General features: G+C 36.0%; 1 protein-coding gene and 3 long non-coding RNA genes across 5 annotated transcripts; 1 reads left to right on the plus strand and 3 right to left on the minus strand.

The window, feature by feature from the left end:
- The first annotated feature begins 654 nt into the window (after positions 1–654).
- LOC116168881 lies at positions 655–6990 on the plus strand. Of its 2 annotated transcripts, XR_004144866.1 has the most exons (6): positions 655–1043; positions 1102–1399; positions 1453–1569; positions 1749–3438; positions 3488–4925; positions 6966–6990. It is a non-coding gene; the product is annotated as an uncharacterized LOC116168881 (long non-coding RNA). The 2 variants fall into 2 exon arrangements; XR_004144865.1 differs by having other exon boundaries at positions 1749–4925.
- On the minus strand, positions 1571–1931 carry LOC116168880. Its single transcript, XR_004144864.1, has 2 exons — positions 1793–1931; positions 1571–1706 (listed from the first exon to the last, which is right to left on the minus strand). It is a non-coding gene; the product is annotated as an uncharacterized LOC116168880 (long non-coding RNA).
- A 1142-nt stretch (positions 6991–8132) lies between the features above and the next one.
- Positions 8133–9822, minus strand: LOC116168836. Its single transcript, XR_004144856.1, has 2 exons — positions 8361–9822; positions 8133–8268 (listed from the first exon to the last, which is right to left on the minus strand). It is a non-coding gene; the product is annotated as an uncharacterized LOC116168836 (long non-coding RNA).
- A 9292-nt stretch (positions 9823–19114) lies between these two features.
- On the minus strand, positions 19115–21719 carry LOC116169211 (DNA polymerase delta catalytic subunit-like). The gene is made up of 6 exons (XM_031485239.1): positions 21461–21719; positions 21059–21413; positions 20831–21012; positions 20545–20778; positions 19663–19828; positions 19115–19612 (listed from the first exon to the last, which is right to left on the minus strand). The coding sequence occupies exons 2-6, from the start codon at positions 21407–21409 to the stop codon at positions 19115–19117; spliced, it is 1431 nt and encodes a 476-aa protein (XP_031341099.1). The 5' UTR covers positions 21410–21413; positions 21461–21719.
- Positions 21720–22683: the final 964 nt, after the last annotated feature.

Genomic DNA, 22683 nt, shown 5'->3' on the forward strand with positions numbered 1-22683 from the left:
GCGTTTGTGAAAGCTTCAACCAAAGGATAGGTACAAAAGCCAAAGAAATGTTCTGCATTTACAGAAAGCGACCTAAGAGGATTTTTTATTTCATCCAGATGACAGTTTCAAAAGTCATACTTGAAGTATCGTTACTTAGCAACTTTAAAGCACGTGTGTTTTAAAGGCCCTTTTTCGCACGCATTTGAGTGTTTAAAACGGAGATTGTGATTCAGGTATAATAAAAAATAAAGTGTCAGTGATATCTAAATGCAAATAGATAACAATCTCTCGGTCTTGATTACTATAATCATGTAACTTTGACCTGCATATGTAAAACTTTTATAAAGAAAATGGAAATTTGGCCCAAATTGAAATAATTAATCAATTAATAATTCAATCAATGACTAATTGTTTTATGATTTTCAATACAGCATACTTACGTTTCATGAAAAACCTTTCTACATCTTTTATTGGCTCTTTGTTCTCCCTTCAGCCCCAAGCAGCTTGGACGATTAGACTGCGAGCGTCTTCTTCTGATATGTTTTGCGTATGATCTTCGTTCCCGTCCCGAATTTCTTCACAGGAAACCGAATTGTAAAATATCAAGAGGCAGGCAATTACGATTAGTAGTGAAGGTTTCATGGTGAATTAGAAACGCAATACTTCCTTCGCGCCAATTGTGTTTCATATACAAAGAACATCAACAGAGGTCAGAAGTGTCAATGACGCAAATGGATTTTTTGAAACTATTTATTATAATTTTTATTTTGGTATATTTATACACGGCGTCTGTGAGAGTTATATTTATTACTAATAAACGGAGTTTTTCAGCTAGCAAGGTTACATTCATCCCGACCTATAATAGATGAGAAGCGCAGTTTACATTTTTGCACGTTCCATTTTTTATTTTTTAAGAAGTTTTAGGATACAGTACGATGGATGAAATCTATTGATGGCTATAATTCAATAAATTCAAATTGAGGCAAAGGTTGAGTAACTAGTATTTGGAAACTATTGATGGAATGCAACAACCTTTAAGTACCTAGGAATTCGTCTGGATGGTACCTAAACCTGGCAAATTGATGTAATAAATTGTCAACGGTAACATTTCTATTATAGTATGGAGTAATATGAACTTTGGATCTATTAGATCTATGCAGGAATTGAAAGTTTGCTTTTCCGATCTTCTTATTAGATACAAGTTTCTTATGATACCTAAGACACCAGCTATGCGCATTTCAGCTTCTTCGTATGCATAGGGAAAATCCACTGCAATATTTTTATGCAACTGAAGCAGCAGACAAGATACAATGTCATCCAAGAAATTACTATAATTAGTTCCAACTGTTTCATAATTTTTCGACAGACAGCAATCGTTGATCGAGGATAGTTTCTTTGAATTGCTTATTTACATAAGGTAGGTATACTAACTTTTACCAGAAAGTGCTAATATAACCGTCTGCTGTTCAGCAATTTTCTTACAGTTTACAAGGCCTAACGACAACTACACCTGTCCATTTTAACTCTCTTAAATACATAGAAAATTATTACCTCATCTTACGACAAGTCACCACGGAGAAGAAAAAGGTAAGCGTTAGCAAATTTATTTAAAAGCGTACATCGAAACGAAACGAACAATTCTACAAATCAAAAATTTTACTTTCGCAATGCTGCATTTATATTATGCTTGATGTTGGGCGGACCTCCATCCTCTTCTCATTTACCTGCAACAAACAAAATTATTGAAACAAATTTTCCTTTTACAGCGGTTCACACAACTACTAAAGCTGGATTTACATTTGGAGCTTACCCCCCAACTTTCGGCATACCCCACCAACCCTTTGGTACCCTTTAAAGCACTTTGCGCCAACCGCAGTTGCATCATTCTGAGATATTCCACTTATTCTGCGATTTCGCGCAAATTCGTTAGACTCCGATGCCGATACAAAACTTACGCACAACAGGTACGCGGTAAGCAAAATTGCTAACGTAAAGATCTTCATGTTGACCTGTTGGACGTAACAGCGAAACTATGCGCTGTTCGAAGTCAATCAATTATTTATGCATCTAATTAACGCGTGGGGTTCGCTAATATTATCGGTCTGATAAAACTTAGGTATAGAGAGCTTACCGTGCCCAACTTTTCTGCACCTTGAAAGTATTCTTTCATATCCTGGATTGCAATTGACTTTAATCAAGTTCTGGTCATCTTTATGAAGGACGTTCATTCGCTTACGTCTGTATACCACTACTGGGGCTCCTCCAATTACATACGCAATCATAGTGAATGCACAAACAAAAAAGAAGAGAAAATTGCGAAAGTGCATGTTTCGGAGTGGACAGTGCTACTATGTACTAAGAATAAAAAATTGGAAGTACCTACGCGAATTCTAAAGGAAGCCGCAAGGTATGATATTCTATCAACAAGGCGATCGCTAAATAAGAGGAAATGTATTTATCTTTCTAATTAAGTGTTTTTCTAAAAAATTTGTAGTTTTCGGGTTTAGTCGAATGTTGTTAGAGATACACCTCCTGCCCTTTGGTCTAGGGGTATTTTTCCTTTAATTACAATTCCCAAGTATAAATTACGCAGTTACAATACCTATTAATCCAACTAATTAACCTTACAACGGTAAAAAGGATGTGGATTCCATAACCTCCAGACTGAGATAAACGGCAAACAAACCGCAAAACAAACTTTTAAAAACTAATTGATTGAGGTATTGACCTTCTTATTTTAGCAATAAATGGTTGTTGTACGTACCCAAATGTTTTTCGACACTTTCCGTTAACTCTATCGAATCCTTTTTGGCAGTTTACTTTAATAACAGCAAATTTTTTTAGATGCACTTTCGCACCTGCTATTATATCAAGTGCTAATACATAGACAAGCAGAAGTAGGTAATAGGAAATCCGCATGTTGCAGGCTACAGTTGGCATTCAAGGGTTAAATTGTCTGCCGAAATTAAATCAACTAAACGTCACCGCAAACATTAATCTAAATACATGGTTAATTTGATATGAACCAACTTCATGTGAATTTTCTGATTTAATTTACACACTTCCGCGCACTTGTTTTGATCCATACATGATCTATATGCACGATTGTACTTATGTGTAAATTATCGTAGGTAAAAGAGAAAAAGTTGATGGATCAACACCGATAGATTACATCGTGACTTCTTTCATTGTGCCACGACCGCCCTTATCTTTCGGAGTATATGCAGTACATGCGCAATTTCATTCGTGGAATTTTATTTTGGAGGGCTACGTGAATCGTGAATGTTAATTGAACCACTAACTTTTTCAGACGTGAATGTAATTAGTGTATACCCTAGCTTTGGGCCCATACACATATCTTGTGAGCTTTTGGTTTAGGCAAAAATCAAAAGTCCTGTGGGGTAACACCGGCTGATACTAGTTTGTACCTATTTTGTGCGCTCTATACCAAAATAGGTATGTGCAAGAAGGCTGGAAAGTACCTATATCAAAAGATTATTCACAGGTGCTAGATGAACAACAATGGCTAATGGCAAACCATAATACTAAGTTGGTGGCATGATGATTTTCATTTTTTAGTCATTTGGAATTAACGAATTTAAAATAAAATATGTGTGCCAGATGCTTTTTAATTTTAATTAAAGAATTTGAGGATCATTTTTGAGGTATTCGAAATGCTAAATCACCTCCATTTAGTTTTTTTATTATAGACCCAAGTACAATGAAAAGTTCCCTGTTATTACTCAGTAGTTAATTCATTTAACCCCAGTTAACCAATTATAAAGCAAGGATTTGCTCCATAATGCCCCATCTGCATTGTTTTTCTTGGTTGTGAGATTGCTTATGAAATTAGGAAAACTATTTTTGTGGAAAATGTTTTACTGACTCATAAACTTTCGCGAGCATACCATACCCCGAAGTTTTGTCGCAATCGGATGAGCGGTTTAGACAGGCATAATCACACTGTGCACATTTTAAATCCTTTGAAAATCTGTGTGTTAAGAGATCTCGTTTCAGAAAATTTGTTGCTACATTACAATGTGTACACTTTAAATCTATTGAAGAGTTGCATATTTTTAAGCGGTAAGAGTTTCTCTTATTCAGCTTTATAAAAATTACTAACTACGGGTAAACATGTTTTTGAAATTAGTTTGGGATTTACATATCGTAGAAGTATGAAAATTTAGTGGATTGAATTGGTTTTCCAAATAAATGGCATGCTTGGTGGAAATTCAAGGAATAAATTAAAAGGACGAAGGAAAATGAAATTGATTGACGACTTGAAGGAGGCAGAAGAAGGATATGAAGGATTATGGAGGAAAGCAAAGGAGTCGGTTTTGATTTCCTTCTGGACAGCGGGGTCGATAATCCCCTACATGACAGATATCATCTGTGTATTGTTGTAATCGGAAATCAGTAAGGGTTGGAAGCTTTTGAAAGGTGGATATGGAGATGAGTCATGAACTCAAATGAATTGATGAGATAAGGATTGTAGAAGTATTAAGTAGAATTGGAAAAGAAAGATGTATGTTAAAGATCATAAAGCCAAAGAAAATAAACTAGATTGGATATGTATTAAGAAAGAACTGTTTGGTGTAGGAAGTAATCGAGGGAACTGCTCAGGGAGGAAGGAAACGATGAGGAGGAATGAGGAAATTAGTTAACGACCTGAATGGGGGAGGATATGAAGGAGTAAAGAGACAATCTTTAATAGTTCCCTTTTAATAACAGCCGAGAATAGTTAATAATTTAGTTTTGGCACGTCACTGTGAATGTGATTATAGGGTGATGTAGTCTGGTCCTTCAACTTCCGTCTTGATGAGTCGATTCTTAGATAATAGAAGGTGTTATATCATTATTCCAAGTGGCATGGTGGTGTATGAGTAAGAGGATGTACTCTATCAAAGAAGTAAAGCTTTTCTTTTACAAAAAATTTCCTTTATGTAAGTGTAACTATTATTGGTATCCGTATTATTTTATTTTGAACAATTTACCATACGTGTATCATTGTATACCTTATGGTCTCGGATTTTCTAACTGTAAGGACCTAGTCCATGGGCCAGTCGACATGACGGTATAATTTGGGGGTACCAATTTTCCTTTTTACAGTGGTTATACAGGTTTATTAGGATGCCAAAAATCATGATTGCCATCTCAAAGCGGTAGCTAATAGAAATGGTGGCCCATCAAAGATGGCGGATGTGGAGTTTTATAAAGTAAACTATATCTCTGGAATTATTGATCCAATTTCATTAATCTTTTTTTTAATGAAAGCTCTGTACATGTGCTATAAATATTGTTATTAGTACTTTTTCGATAAAATCAACTGTTAATAAGTAATTTAAAAAAATTTTTTTTTTTAATTGTTTCCCGAATGTTCTTTACTGCCTGTATTAATACACAATGAATGATAAAATTATGCGCATATTATGCAGAATATTAGTGAAAAATATGCACAGTTTTGATATATATGCACACGTATACAAAATTATATATGTTGCATAATTTCTAATAAAAAAGGAATTACGATAAACACTAGAAATAAGATGTTTCTCTAAGTTTTCTGCACGAAATGATTGTCTCCTGTCGCTAAGAATTAATTTATAAGCACTAAGCAGAGAAACTATACTCTACATCAACTAAAGTAATAGGTGCATTAGAAATGGACAAACTATTGGGAGCAATTTCCAAACCTTCCACAATATCACCCATCATCACCGTAGAGAAAGAGAAAGATAAAATAGTTTGGAAATGATGAAATTAAACATCAATTAAATCAATAAATCTTCCTTTCGGCTTTTGCAGTATGTTTCATTATCGCGTCCCTTATAAAAATCCGACAAAATGTATTAAAAATTGAAATTAAAATCGATTAAATCTAACAACAATTTAAATACATCTTAAAATATGCAATTCTATCATGTAAATGCAAAGGATATCAAAATATACAAGATACGCAAGAATAAATTCGGTTTAATAAATATTGCAAACCGAAGATACACAAAATCTCATAAGACAACCAAAAGTAATCGATTATTCACAGCTTTAGCTGATCAAACAATTGAATTAAAATTAAAATAATTACTAAATACAAAAATCATTGTAGTTACGTCTATAGATATATTGTAGCCATGATCAAATAACAAATGATGATGAAATTGGTATGTGCGGATTATGTTTCTAAACCTTCACTTCTCTACTTTAATTGAACTTGTATCTCAATTTGGACGTCACTGGGTTCGTTGTAATTACAGATGTAAAATTGGCTCTTTAATGGTGAAAAAACTCCCTTTAACGAGTACTGGGAAAACCTTAAAGAAGGCTTCAGATAAGCGACGATAAGTACGTCAAAATCACAGAGATGCCATTCCGGAAGCAGCAAAAATATGAAAGATAACCCTAAGTTTGGCTTCCATATCACCTCACGTAGAATTACCAAGCTGGCTCTTGACAACTACCATTACGTAATGCTAATAACTTAAAGTGTACAAGCGCATGCAAACTGCCAACTTGTGGATACGTCACTGAAGAAAAGGAAGAAGGAGCAAATTTTAGTGTATATGAAACTTTTGAAAGTAACGATGGGGTTAATTTAGTTTTCATTAAATGTTAAGAGTTAAAAAAAATTCCGTTCGTTTACTTTATGCATTAGTTACTAATTGTTGATTTTATCGGAAATGTAGTTATGACAATATTGTAGCACACACAAAAGCTTTCATTTAAGAAAATGATGAAGTCGGACCAATAGTTCTAAAGATAGGTATAGTGAAACTCAACATCCGCCATCTTGGATTGGCCGCCATTTCTATTAGCTACCATTTTGAGATGGCAATTATCGTTTTTTTACATCCTAATGCATGTATCTAACCGTGGTAAAAAGGAAAATTGGTACCCCCAAATTATACCATTTCCTTAAATTTAGCCAGTTGGCCCATAGACTAACCATACCGTTTCAATTTCAGTTTATTAATTCACGGTTTCAGATCGTAGAAAACCTCGGACAATCGTGCGAGCCTCATGGAAAGATATGATGTTAGAATTGCCAGATTAGCATATATGAAGAAATTATCAACATACGTTATGAAAAACGGTCAATCGTATATTTAGATGAAACCTACAAAGAAGAAATGCAACGACGGTTGGATTACACAGATGTTCCATATACGAAAAAGATGACCAAACTGGAGTTGTATGAAGTAATAAAAAGATACAGATCTCAGTCTGATACAAATAAGTATACTATTGATTCTGTATTGGCAGCCCATAGACATTCAGTTTAGCGACTTCTGCCATATTATCACCCCGAAATTAGAGCTTATATTTTAAACAGTTGCTTCACATAAGCTGGACGATATTAAAAGGTTAGCAAAAAAAAATTTACCCAAGATTGTTCAAGTGTCATACAATCCAAAAAGGTGTAACGAATCAGAAAATGTTCTTTGCGTAAATGATGTCGTTATTGATTTAGACGAAGATGACTAATGAAAGCGTTTTTTGTTTTAGTGATTTTGATCGATGACAGGAATATACAATCAATAATAGGTATCAGATTGACAAATTGTACATATTCACCATATGTAATAATACCTAATTAAGAGTATATTATTAATTTTAATTTGTAAAGTAAACTCAGTCTACTTTAATAAACGATCATTATGTTGCAATTAAAATTATAAGATGAATACCTGTTTTCCTGAATTTGACAAACTGAAATCTAATGGAACTGGCCAGTTTTATATAAATAATTAAACAGAAAAAGTCAGCATTGAAAGTGTGTGTTTTTATCTGTGATATGAGTAGGTATTCTAAAACAGTAAATATCGCAAGCCACGTGATATACACAACTCGCTTTAATGCATTGTACAGTAGAACATTCAACTTGTAGACTTCTATGCGCTTATACACACTTCGATCATTCATTGGGAATCTAGAGGGTGGGTCCAAAGGCGCGCATAATTACCAGATTTATACCTATCTTTATTCATAGCACAGCGATATTGAGATGAACAATAAACACAGTGGAAAGTTATTCTACTTTCCCCCGATTACTATTTACAAGGCCTAACGACAACTACTACCCATTATAACTTTTAAACACATGGAAAATTATTACCTTCCCTTACGAAAAGTTACCAGAGAGAACAACAAACTAAAGCGTTAGCGATTTTATTTAAAAACGTACATCGAAACCAAACGAACAATTCTACAAATCAATAATTTTACTTTCGCAATTTTCCATTTATACTATTCTTGATGTTGTCGGACCTCCATCCTCTTCTCATTTACCTGCAACAAACAAGATTATTTAAACAAATTTTCTCTTTTGCTTGGTTCATACTACTATACTAAAGCTGCATCTACAATAAATTGGTGCTTACCCTCCAATTTTCGGCATACCCCACCAACTTTTTGGTACCCTTTAAAGCATTTTGTGCCAACCGCATTTTGATCATTTTGGCGTAGCCCACTTATTGCTGATACAACATTTAAGCACAACAGGTAAACGGTAAGCAAAATTGCTAACGTAGATATCTTCATGTTAATCTGTTGAACGTAACAGGGAAACTATGCTCTGTTCGAAGTCAATCAAATATTTATGCAACTAATTAACGCGTGTGGTTCGCTATTATCGATCTGATAAAGGTAGGTACAGGAACCACCAGCTCAGAAGGTCAAAGATGATACATCCCCACTATTCATATTCTATTAATTGCACCTATTGGGGCGCCACTGAGCCACATTGGTTCCTCCTGCAAATACTCTTTCGTATCCTACATTACAATTTACCTTAATTATGTTATTTTATTGTCATGGTTTCGCTTCCATTACATACGCTATCATAGTGAAAGTGCCAATTCTAGAGGAAATCGTAAGGTTTCAGTATGATGCTCAAAACGAGTTATCTAAATAAGAGGAAATGTATTTATCTTTCTAATTAAATGTTTCTTAAAATCTTGTGCTTTTAATCGAATGTTATTAAATGCACCCCCTGCCCTTTGGTCAAATGACAGTTTGCCTTTAATTACAATTCCCCCCTATAAGTTACATAACTACAGAATTATTAACTAATTAACCTTAGAGCGGTAAAAAGGATGTGGATTGCATGACTTCCAGACTAAGATAAACGGCAAACAAACCACAAAGCAAACTTAAAAATTAATTGATTGGGGTATTGACCTCCTAATTTTAGCAATAAGATTGTAGTTTTGCAGTTATCAATTTACCGGACTTTTTTTGTCAAAAATTCCTATGGAAAGTGGTACTTTTTTTACGATTTTTACTGTGCGTTTCCATGGCTCAATTTTTGAGTGACAGTAAATCGCTAGTGTCAATAATATTATTCAATTATGGGTTATCTATATGCAAACAAATTTCGTTTACAACACGTGTTGAAAGTGTTTTTTTTTTCATGAATTTGCCTATTTCACTCGGGCAATTATCACTTTCAAAACTCGTGCAAATAAATTCAGTTTAGGAGATGTTCAACACTACGCAAGTTGAAAAAAACACCTGTCTTCTGCATTATTTTCATTAAAAAAATGAATATAATAACGAATATAAGGGTAGTAACTAATGTGGTATCCTTTTGTGTACATTCCTAGTATTCTTCCACAACGTAAGATTGCAGAAGACAATTTTTTAGGTATGGCAAAATGAAAACTTTTTTGCCCTTGGGCTACTCAAAACAATGTTTTAGTTTTTCTGTTATAAATTCGTATAGCATTTTCTTAAGAGAGTTGTGAACGTGTTTGAAATTGGGTTGAAAAGCCCTAGTCGCGTTGAAGACACCCAAAAGAAATTTGACCGTTAAGCAATAACATCCAGAAAGCATTGTGTGTAACATACGTGTACATTTTTCTGCATTTATTTTTCACCCTTTCTTGACCTTCTGGACAAGCGGGAATAATCAATCTATGCTGATGTATTACGTCTGGTCGCATTGTGTTGTCAAGGTCGCCACTAGTTGGAATTTCATCTTTGGCAATTGCTACTGAATGGCAATACAACAATAGGAAGGTAACCGTTACACAACAAATCACTCGGTGTTTACATTTTAAAGCTCTTATCGACATCTACACGCTATTAAAGATGAAATGGAAGCTGTCACGCTGAACCCGTTTGAGACATGAAAATTAAAAAAACTTTCATTTGAAATTATTTCAAATATTCTGATCTGAGGTTAATAAAAATTTGTTTATACAGGGTGTTTGTGTGCTACCGTCACCTTAAATTTTTTTAAATGACAACCTAGGTCAAAGTTTACTGCATTATTTTCTAATGTAATGTAATGATTAAGGTATACTTAGTAAGAAAGAAAAAGAACCTTCTGTGACGTATCACATGACTTATTTTAGAGGTCGCACTCACTTGCTGTATGAAAAAAAATTGTTTTAAGTCTCAGACGATGTGTAATAATTTCAAATGGAAGCGTTTTAATTTTCATGTCTATATCTTAAACGGTTTGAGCGTGAGAGCTTCCGTTCCATCTTTAACCTCGGCGCTATAGCCAAGAAATATGTGAAAATTTGTCAAATTGCCGTGGGCTCTATTTTTCGAAGGATCACGATGCCTTCTTGCCTAGCGTAAAATTTCAGATATTTTCAAATGTTCACAACTTTGGGATACACTATCTTGGGGTAGAAATTCTGGAAAGCTGTAAATTTTTTTTGGTGTGGTTCCAAAAACGACACATTCTCTGCTCTTGGATTATTTGAAAAAAAAATGTTTTTGTTCCTTCTATCATTAATTTGTATAGAACTTTCCTAAGAGAAAGTTGTGACTTCACCTTTGTCTGTATCCGGAAAATTCTGATGAAAATTACAAAAATTTCAAAGTAGCTGAAGGCCTACTCATTGAGGGCACCCGAAAGAAACTTAACTGCTAAATAATAAAGTTACGTCTATTAAGCATTTAAAACGTACAACTTACGTAAAAAATTTTCTGCATCTATTCTTGACCCTTTCTTGACCTTCTGGGCACGCGGGTTTAATCAAACTACCCAGACTTGGTAGCGTATCGTTGTCAGGATCGCTACTAGTTACGTTTTCATCTTCGGCAATTGCTACTGAATTGCAATAGAACAATAAGGTAACGGATACCAAACAAATCACCAGGAACGATTTCATTTTTAATACTTCTTGCTACGAAGCAAACTAATAACGGAGACATTCGCTTTCGTCGTTGCTCACCGCGAAATCAGGCCATGGTCTATTAAAATTTACAAGCGATACCGATTTCTACATTTGATCCGTGCACAAAAACTAGAAAATAACCAAGACTCGGAAAGTAACAATATTTTACATTATTAGCCAGGTAAGTGGGTTTTTACTGGCGATAGGAGACGATCCTAAGAAAGAAAATGGTTGTAGCAGGTCCAAAATTAGTGGTAGAGGGGACCAGAACAAGCACTTTTTCCTCGACTTTTTCTAACTAAGCTGTGGGCACAAATAGTTATTTGTACAACTAGTTTTGAAAGTGATACTTTTTCATGAATTTGCAGTTTGATTAATGAGGGCGAAGGTGCAATTCTTTACCAGACAAAAAAGATGATCCGAAGTTTATGAAATCTGTATTCTTTCTAAGTTCATAAACAAAAATGTTTAAACAACATTTCATCTCTAAATTGCAGTAGCTAGAGACATATGGTGTTCGATTAATTTCATCATTTATTTGCGTGTATAGGTCTCGAAGCAATTGTCACAGTTTGCAACATACATTTTAACCAAATTTATTTTATGAAACTGCATACACAGTATGTCAGTGGTGGTAATATTTTGACTAAGCAAGTTAAGTTACTTTTATGACAGTGATCATAAAGAATTAATTTGAATCCCATAAGTTTCTGTTAAGATAATTAACTTTTTTAGAAGCGCTGTAAATTTAATTAAAAAAAAAACTGTACAAAATGGTTAAGTACATTACAATAATAAAGTAATAAATCCACATCCACAGCCACGTACCTGTGCTGACGAAAACGCAGTAAAATGGATGTAAGATAATCCTATACGGCAGGGCCAACAAGACAATTGCGTGAATGTTTCACAAATAAAGAGAAAATGATTATGTTTACACAATGGACACCTAAAGATTTAATTTGTTATTCATTTCAAACTTTAATGGTTTGAATAAAATATCTCTGAAATAATATAAATTATCAAACCTTAAATTTATGTTGTCTCAAAAATTGTGTAATTTTTTCACAAATTAAAAATTCATTATATTTAGAGATCCACGGATACTACCCTGTTCAACGCTGCGCCATCTTGGAGTAGCAATTTTGAGAAAATTCTTACAAAATTGGAAAGAACACACCTGTAAACATACGTAAAGTCGTTAATTTTATACCCTTAGACGTGCCTCCAAGAGCGAAACACCACGGATCTTCGGTTTATTGATAAAAATGTTTGTTTGGTGACCTCGACCACCCATTTTTAGAAAAGAGAATTGAATGATAATAGCTATTTATATATCAAGTACATAAACTGGGTCTTTATGGACGAGTCGTTTATTTAGCCGAGCGAGTTTACGAGCGAGGCGTAAATAAAGATGGCGAGTCCATAAAGACGGTTTATGTACGCGGTATATACAAAGCTTTATGTACGATTGCAACAATTACTCTTTAAAGAAGAAAATTTAAGAAAATTTAATAATCGACATAAAATCCATTTACCATTGACACGAGATGTCAAATATTTCGAAACTTAGTATCTAGTATTTTATGAAATGTATGAAACGTTGAAAATGGTGATGGTATCAAAGGTTGCTGTTCTTGTTGCTAGGGTAACAACAGTTAAAAAGTAAAGTTAAAAATTTGTGCGTTTGTGAAAATTTTTGTAGTTGTGCAAAAATGGAAGAAATATCGCAAATTGCATCCGCAGCGAAGGAAACTCTTCTTCCCTGCAAATCGAGAACGGTATATGAAGAAGCTTACAATGCATACAAGAAATGGTGCGTAAAGAGAAACGTAAACAAAACCGTTGAAGATACAATTCTGGTTTACTTTACTACCGATCTCGCGTCGTATAAAGCATCAAGCTTATGGAGTAAATTCCATGCTACGCACTACGATTCATTTGAACGAAGGAGTAGATATTACCAAGTTTCCCAGTGTTATTCAGTTTCTTAAAAGAAAAGGAGCAGGATATACGCCAAAAAAATCACTGATTCTAACGGATGAAAATGTGGATTCCTTTTTATTAAGCGCTCAGGATCAACACCATTTGCTAAATAAGGTATGTCCGTATTTTTAGTAGCATAATTTTTGAAGATATGTTTTATGGTAATCTTTGGAGTGGCGGGTGCCTGTAGACGTCAGGAATTGGCTTTTTTGCAGACGACAAATGTTGAAGATCAGGAAAAACATTTTCTAGCCAAGATCATCGATACGAAAACCAAGAAAGATAGATCGTTTGTCATATTACCAGGAAAACACAATTTACTGCACATAATTAGAAAATACATAGCCATTCGTCCTAAAGTAACGTCACACAACAGATTTTTTATCAATTATCGGAATGGAAAGTGCACGGTTCAACCTGTAGGGGTTCACAAAGTTGGTGGTGTTCCCAGTGTGGTGGCTAAATTCTTGAATTTAACAAATGCTTCTTCCTACACGGGCCATTCTTTTCGAAGAACTTCTGCAAGTCTTCTGGCAAATGCAGGTGGAAGTATGACTGACATCATGCGCCATGGAGGATGGCGCTCGGCTAGTGTCGCGGAAGGCTACGTCGAAGAGTCGGAAATGACAAAAGTCAACGTAGCGACGAAAATCCTAGGTGGAGCGGGTCCTTCATCTCATCATAAAGAAATCGAAGAAAGACATCAAATGAGTGGACAACTCTTTATAAAGAACAATGTGGATTGCGTGATTAATATTAACAATTACTACTCGAATAAGCACTCCCCGAAGTAGGTGTTTCTTCAGGTGTTTCGCATTTATAGGTATTTATTTTGTTATGTATAAAATTTTGACAACCGACCACGTGACATTTGTTTATGGCCGCCGTCCATAAAGAGCCACTTTATGGCCGCAAAAAGATATCATAAAGTATTGATTATTATACAATCGGACTTTTCGAGAAATTCTATTGAAGAGTGTTCTAATGTGAACGTTCTCCGGCTTTAGCGTGAGCGAACAATAAGCTGTAGACCGCAGACAACACTCCAAAACAGAGCGTACGATAAAAAAAGTATTGTACCATTTAGGCACAAACTGATTTTGATTCAGAATCGGACATTTTAAAGAAAGAAACATCGACCAAGAGAGATTCATTTTGGCACATCTTACTTTACAGTAAGTACAGATTATTGACATCAATCTTAATGGTACTAGTGCCATGTTGTATTGATATTTAAGTTAATTACATAACCCGCAACTCTCATTGTTATTTGTTATCATACACTTTATCATATCTGCAATTTATTAACGCGTATTTCCGTAGATATCGTTTTACCACTTCCATCCAGATTGATTGATTACGCCATTTTACCTTTACGATAGAGGCGAAGGTTCTCAATAATAGCGCACTTCCTAGTCAGTTAGCTATCGTCTTTTCAACCCTAGCAGTACTTTTGGTAATACGTTCAAAAATAAAGAACAAAACTGTTAGTTACGGTCTTACGGAATGTACGCATACCTACCTTTTCTTCTACATTTTCCCAGAACCCGCACATACCCTTTCAGGCATGCATTCTTTACTATATTGGTATTTGTATTATGGACGAAGTTTGCCATTCGAACTCTTCTAACGAAACTTTCACTAGTTGAGAATTGTAGAGCAACTATTGCACAGAAAAGTAACAGTAAACACTTTGCTATGTACATACTCGACAGTAAATGGTGCTAATTAATTTAAAATAACTACGGATATGTAAGTGCAGATAAACTTTTTTTGCACAGTATGGAGGGAGGGAACGTATAATTCTAGGAATGTTATCCCCAAAATATGCGGACCACAATGGGTGTACTTGACCGCATGTTGCCTTGATTATAAAATGCATTTTAGTTTATCATAAGTATTTAATTAAGTAGTGAAGAAGCACTAGGTAAAAAGCCATTCCAAAAAATAGCCGTTTTTTTTTCAAAACTCAGCGTCCACCTGCAACAAACAAGGTATCACAAATACATACTTGCCAATTGAGAAATGCGAGCAAAGGACACCATCTGCCAAATTCTTGACAGAATAGCTTCCTAGCTCAAACCAGAAATTAAAAAAAAAAACTTTTTGACAGACATGTACACTGGCAACATTTTACCTAAATCCAAAATTTGAACCAAATCGGTCGGAAAAACTTTTTATTATTTAAAAATTGCTCACCAAATTTCTTTCTGCAACTTCCATTAACTCTATCATATCCTTTCTGGCAATCCACTCTAATAACTGCATTGTGTTTATTATCACTCGCATGGGGATTGGTATACTTATTGTCAACTTTTGGGGCGCCTTTTGGGGTGACTTTTGGGGCGGCTTTTGCAATGGTAATTGCAATCAGCGTTAGAAAGAACAGCACAAGTATGTGAAGTTTCATTTCTGTTTTCGGAGCCGATCTCGTTAGATGAATGACTATGGGAAACACACTGGAACACTTTTAATAATAAGTTTACGTAACGTGGGCATCATAATCGGTGTTTTAATTAGTAGCCGAAATCATTTATCACTGGGGAAATAGCAAGTAACAGGATTATGCTCTCCTGTCATGAAAAGATAACTGTGCTATTTCCTTACCTAACTTCCTGAACAAGGCGCGTGAAATGCTTTCCTCTCGATACCTAATTTACTTCTCTGGTTTACCATTAATTTTTTCTCTGGATCTGTAAGGTTGGTTCTTGTAACTCGATCTCATTGAAGCCATTCTTATCTTCTTATCTTGCACACTGCACTCACTGCAATGTACTCTTGTTTCGTTGGAGGACCTCGAACAGGCAAACAAATTGTGCTAGAAAATTTGTCGTCTATACAGTTTTTGCTTGGAACTGAGCACCTTGGGAGTTCAAATCTTCATGTAGAGTTCTGAAACCCCTCCTTTCCGAGATTCCCATTTCTTTAACGACAATCGCAATTTTTCCTCGGTCATGAATCAACACCAAATCTTCCACTTTCTTAATGATTTCGTCAGTTCGTGCTTGCAGACGTCTTCATCATGAATAGATTTCCTGTGCTATTTCAACTGCTTGCATCAACATTTTAGTAGAAAATAAGATCCGCTATTTTTTCCATGCACTGCCACCGTTCTTTCGTGGATTTTCTTCAGGTCACTGCCTTCTTTTGATAAAAATTTCATGACGATTCTTTGTTTAAGTTTCTAATCTCATACGTTTGCCTTTTTCAGCTTGAAAATAAAAATGACAAATGTTACGTGATTGCAACCTAACAGATATGGAGCTAAACATCCAACAATTTAACCTGACTGTGTTATACGCCAAAAATAAGAACTTTCGCCCGCGAAATTGTACTGTAATTGTTTATTTATACCCAAATCTCTGAAATTCGTGCCCACATACTAAATAAATGAGCTTCCTTCAAATTGTTCCCAAGATACCCATAAATTATGCTTCTGAGTCGCCTTTAAAGTAAAAATGCAAATTTCTGTAGAACCTAAAAGTTATAGAAAAAGTAGAGTTTTAAACTAAGCGCATTTCTACCTGCTACCGTTAAATTGCCAATTACTTTGGTCCTACAAAGGAATGTAGTAAGAGGCTTATAAAACGGTGAGCATCAACACCTATTATTCTAACACTATTGCAATTAGTAGCTAATGGTAGGATCTCCTAACTGATGCAAAAACGAATCCAGAAAAAGGGCCGTGTAATATCCTCAACATCTTGTCTTTCGAAAATAAATCTCTCTTCCAATAAATAAGATGCATTACTACTTTTTAATAGGTATAGATGTTTTAGGTTTACTCTTCATAAACAAAAAAAAATTATCAAAGTCCTCGTTTGAGATCGAAGGGACTTCAGCGCATTTTTGTGTGGCAGATCAGTATTCTATTAGCCACTTTCGATTCAACCATCAATAACAGATCTTGTCGAAGGCTACTACATTCACTAACCGCTTCCCACTTTCCTCGTGCACCCGCAATTCGCTTTTAAAGATTTGACTCCACCATCAGGAAGATCGTGTCGGGGGCTACCACATTCCCTTTGACGGTACCCACTTCCGACGTTCGGTTCACCCGCAATTCGCGTTTGAAGATTTGACTCCACCATCAGGAAGATCGTGTCGGGGGCTACCACATTTCCTTTGACGGTACCCCCTGCCGACGTCCCGTTCGCCCGCAATTCGCGATTGAAGATTTGACACCACCATCAGTGAGATCGTGTCGCGGGCTACCACATTCCCTTTTACGGTACCCACTTCCGACGTCCCGTTCACCCGCAATTCGCGTTTGAAGATTTGACTCCACCATCAGTAAGATCGTGTCGGGGGCTACCACATTCCCTTTGACGGTACCCACTTCCGACGTTCCGTTCATCCGCAATTCGCGTTTGAAGATTTGACTCCACCATCAGGAAGATCGTGTCGGGGGCTACCACATTCCTTTTACGGTACCCACTTCCGACGTCCCGTTCACTCGCAATTCACTTCTATTGGCGACACGAGAAAGAGAGACAGCGATTCGAGATTTACGAAACGTTAAACCGCGTGAGTTCGCAACGGAAGGTAAAAGGCGCCCGAAGTTGACTACTTCTCGAAGACGCGCGCGCGCCTCGCAAAAGGTCGTTAATTTCGCCCCTATGACAAAAAACAAAATTCCGCCACGCAGGAGTTGTGCGCGTTTACAACATCTTTCCGACGACACCAATTTCAAAAGAATCGGACCAAAACTGTAGTAGAAGATAGGAAAAAACTGAAAAACCTTCACGTTAGTATACTACGCTCGAGGATGACGCCCAGATGTCGCCAACCCCACATCATGTAGCCATGTCCCTAAGGTTGACAAATTTCACGGCCCTGTAGATACACGTACACCCGTTGCCTTTCTACAAGAGTTCTTCTACGCGCCCACATTTGCTGCCAGCCAGCCAGCCAGCCAGCCAGCCAGCCAGCAGCCAGCCAGCCAGCCAAAGTGAGATTAAAAGCTACTTTTTACAAATAAATTTGCAAAAATGCGCTAAAAATTGAAATTTGTAATTTTTTATCTTTGCCTCTAAAATAATTAGGGCGGAAGATTTAGGATTTAGCAATCCCATGGCCATGCAAGTCACCGCGTTTATCTAGTGTGCAGTACTGTCTTTGGTACAAAATATACAGTGTGCCCCAGATCGCGTGGGATTGCATGGGTAACTTTGTTATTATTAAAGATAGCGAATTGGTTAAATGGGCAATGTTTTGCAGTTTTGGATGCTTATTTAAAATTTCTTTATGGAAATTCAAAATGTCGCATAGGTTGGACGTAAATTCAAAAAAACTAAAATTGGTCATTTCCTTGAATGTCTTATATCATCGAAAGTATAAGAAATATAAAAAAAAGTTTTATATAAAAGTGGCTGTCTTTGATACGCTTTAGAATTGATGTAAAAAAAATTCAAGATGGCTACTTTTGAGGAACATTTACCAACTTCCTAAACTTAAATAGATTTTGTTTTGTTTTTTTTATTCGTCACAGACTACTTGATTAAAATACAAAAACCGTTAATATAACTGGTATCTTATTTTCAATCTTATGATATAATAGCACGTTGAAAAGAGAATTAAAAAATCTCTCAAGTAATCTAAAAACCCAATATGGCGCCCATTTAACTTTAGGGAGTTAGTAAATGTTCCTCAAAAGTTGCCATCTTAAATTTTTTTTTACATCAATTCTAAATTAAGCGTATCAAAAAAAACAGTCACTTTTATATAAAACTTTTTTTATATCTCTTATACATTCGATGATACAAGACATTCAAGGAAATGACCAATTTTAGTTTTTTTGAATTTACGTCGAACCTATGCGCCATTTTGAATTTCCATAAGGAAATTTTAAATAAGCATCCAAAACTGCAAAACATTGCCCATTTAACCAATTCGGTATCTTTAATAATAACAAAGTTACCCATGCAATCCCACGCGATCTGGGACACACTGTATATCACAACTGAACAGACTTTATTAAACTAAAAGGGAGGTTTCTATGCAACTAAGAAAAATTAAAAACGAAAGTTTATATCACTTACCCCTGAGATTTCTAAGCAGGGCAATTTACCAACTTGAGCTCCAGTAAATCCGTATACGGAATTTGCAGAAATTTTCAGTGCCAATTGACGTCCATTTAAGACCGCTTGCATCACTGGATCCTTTTCGTCTTTTAGTGCAGTTTTAGCACGCTTACGTGCCGCTAACAGTTGTTGCAAAATTTCAGGTAGTAAACCTTGTCTAACTGAAGACTTCACGAATATATTCTGCGATGGAGTAACGGTAATTTCGTCGGGCGCAAGACCTAGTTTATCTTTCATATTAGGACGTACGAGAGTGGTGTAGCACAAATTGTGGGCTATCATAATGCTAGGGTACAGGGAACTAAAATCCAATGTTGCAATAGGATACGTGTAATAGCCGCGAATAGGTTCAATAACTGTTGCGCCCTCGTATTGTTCAGTGCTGGGGGCGTAATGGTGCGTCGGCATGAAATATCCGGACTGCCGGCTCTAAAAAACTATGTGTTAAACTTCGGGTTTTGCACAGAAAAATTACTGACATGTCTTAGTAATTGTGCGACCACTTTAACTTGTTCGCCTTTTGTCAATAAACTTGTAATTGAGACACCGGTAACACGTGCCATTTCTATGTCGTTTGCGAAACTTTTAACGTGATCCAATAAACGTAGAGGCAGGTCTGCATCTTTTATACAATACACGGCTAATCTACAATTTAAAATTTTCACACTATAGCGCGTTCGCACCTCCAAATTCAATATGGTCCTTATGGACGTACAGTACATGGTTGCCAAACGTGACAATGACAGCACAAGGAGATTATGTTTTGTTTTAATACATCAATTTAATCATATGTCAATTTGACATCAATGCGGTTAGAAACAAGGATAGTATTATCGAAGAATGACGCAAACTAGTAAGAGAGGCAATTAGTCCATAAGATCTGAATCTGGAGGTGCGAACGCGCTATAGCAATAGCGACGTCAGAAATTTTCACGGAGTGGACCAATATGTTTTGGGATAGTTACTTGATCTGTATTAAGTAAGAGAGGGCGAGAAGAGAGCAGCATATGATCGCCATTAATCAAGAAAAACTCAAGATATAGGTCCTTTCTTAAGCCGAATCAATTTTCCTTTTTTATATCTTTTCTAATATTGCAACATGACGTGAGTATAAACCCACACACGTTGTTTAAATATCAGTTTCCAAACAAAAATGTAAAAATTGATTTAAAAGATGAAAACAAATACCAAGATATCAAAAAAATGTTGCAAATTAGCAATAAATAAGGAATAAATTATAAAACATTTGGTGTGCTACATAAATTTCAATCAAACAACATTATCCCTGACGTTATTCTGCACCATCTAAAGTAAGCTGAGCCCACTCCTAGGTGGTGCCACTAATCGAGCAGAAAATTTACCTTCGTCGTGTTTGTTCATCGCCATTTTGTAAATCAGTAATGATACTATAATGCACGTCTTCCTTCTGTTCGCCCAGTAATTCGTTAGACACATTATTTAAAGTGTATGATCGTAACCTGAAATCCCTTTTCATCACCACCAGCATATCGTAAGCAACTCTTCCTTCAAAGTTGACAGTCTTAAAAGTACGTTTTCCAAATTTCGTTTGGTTCACAGTTTCTTTCACGCTCGACCTAAAAGAGCATAATGTAAAACAACACGCTTAAACTTTGTGGAGACACTTGCTGAATACTCAAAATTCGTCCCAAAAAATCAAACTTTTTAAGCTTCAAATGTTTTGCCCTATCCAAAAGATAAGGTATATCAAAATTGTTAATGTTGTAACCGGTGAAAACGTCCGGGTCTAGTTCTCTAACGAAATCGGCCCACGCCTCAAGCATCTGATGCTCAGTGTCGAAACACCTTACCTAGACAAAAAAAATGTAGGTGAGCTCTAAACCGTCGTATCCATACCTCAGCGTGACCAATTGGAGCGCATGTATTTAATGTGAAAACATTTCGCGTCAATACGTCATCAGAACCGTACAACTTGACAACATTTGCTATTTGTATAACGGGATCCACATTAGGCTCGGGAAATATACCTTTACGTCCGGCGCATTCGATATCAAAACTATGTATTCGGAAAGGTGCAACCTTAGCCCACTCGCCTTCGGGTGGATGGGCGACGAAGTCTTCCCAAGACACGTCACATTCGATTTGACACCGAGACGTTATTGGCCATTTGGAATCCTTACCACGCCCATACCATTTCCCAGGAGGTAAATGAATCCACGAACAACCCAAAATACTTGTATCGATCATAAATCTAAAAACTTGTAAAATTAATTTTAAGTACACTTCTTAGGATAACACCTTAAATCAATATCGACGTTAGTCTCAAAACAGCTAAACGACTTATTTCCATAAACACCATTTTCTAACAGCCGTTTGCCGACAGCAACGAATCTCGGTAACGCTACAGTAATCTTCGCAAATTTACTGTCTTCGTGGCCACTGAATTCTAATAACGACTTTCCGCGTTTAATTTCTACAGCCAAAACGGCCTCCGAAACTTTCTCAGGAACCGCCTTTACATCGAGTAACACAGCCAAATTTAATTTTTTCTAAAAATTGCGAGGTCATTGACAAATGGCAAATGAGAATTGAAGGGGGAAACCACATTTTGCATTACCTGAACATTCTGGAATTACAAGGCATTACAATGTACCGTTTATTTAAGACATTATGTTTGGACTACAAAGCATTATGTGTACGCATTTTGCTCCAAGTTACAAGTTGTTCGTAATAGAGCCAGTTCATCCTCCAACAACTGAACTGACATTGGACAATAGGGGCCTCCCGGCTTCATTTTTTATTTCTGATCTACAAAGTACATTAAAAATAAAAAGACCCACGTGTCCTCAATTTTTATTTGCGAGTAAAATAAACCAAAAATAAATTATTGAAAAGCTGTGTTTTTAGTCCGAGTTTGAAACGCTTCAGTGTATATACGTCACAAACCTACAACCAATCACGTAGAAGTGAGCCGGCAACCTTGTGCAAGAGTCTGACGTTTGTCGGATTTGACGTTTTAAGAGGCATGTTGGCAATATTGCCAAGCCTGTATGTCATCTGAATGGTTCTAGCAGCTGATTGGTCGGGTTTATTACGTTACAGAGCCTTAGAACGCATATAGTACATGGACTGCTAATTGTAACTAAAATATGGTCAAGGACATCGCCTGGGTATGTGAGTTTGAGGGTAAACGAGTCTGTCCGAAGTTGTGCGATTAGACACGATTTGAGACTGTCAACCTATAAATTAACAAACGTCAATTAATTATTCGCCTAGATATGCCAAAAAAGCAAACCTATCCCTATTTGTGGACGTATTTAAGATAATCAAGAGTATTTAAAGCTTCCCGTACTACGCGGTTCCCATAAAAGCTACTCTTTACGCGATCAGAGTGGTGTTTACACGACTTTAGTTTACCCTGAGATTCACATACCCACGACTACAGTGCCCTCTATCCGTGACCACCCATTTTGTATTGAAAGCATAGGGATAATAGCAGTCCATGTACTATATGGTCTAAG

Source organism: Photinus pyralis, unplaced genomic scaffold (assembly GCF_008802855.1).
Source record: "Photinus pyralis isolate 1611_PpyrPB1 unplaced genomic scaffold, Ppyr1.3 Ppyr1.4_LG4, whole genome shotgun sequence".
NCBI lineage: Eukaryota > Metazoa > Arthropoda > Insecta > Coleoptera > Lampyridae > Photinus > Photinus pyralis.

Bases quoted from the DNA above. Each gene is read 5' to 3' on its own strand.
- LOC116169211 (XM_031485239.1), bottom strand. From the start codon at position 21,409: ATGATCGATACAAGTATTTTGGGTTGTTCGTGGATTCATTTACCTCCT. The intron at 21,013-21,058 runs GTATGGATACGA...TTTTTTGTCTAG, and splicing joins CTCCAATTGGTCACGCTGAG to GTAAGGTGTTTCGACACTGA. The intron at 20,779-20,830 runs GCAAGTGTCTCC...ATGCTCTTTTAG, and splicing joins GGACGAATTTTGAGTATTCA to GTCGAGCGTGAAAGAAACTG.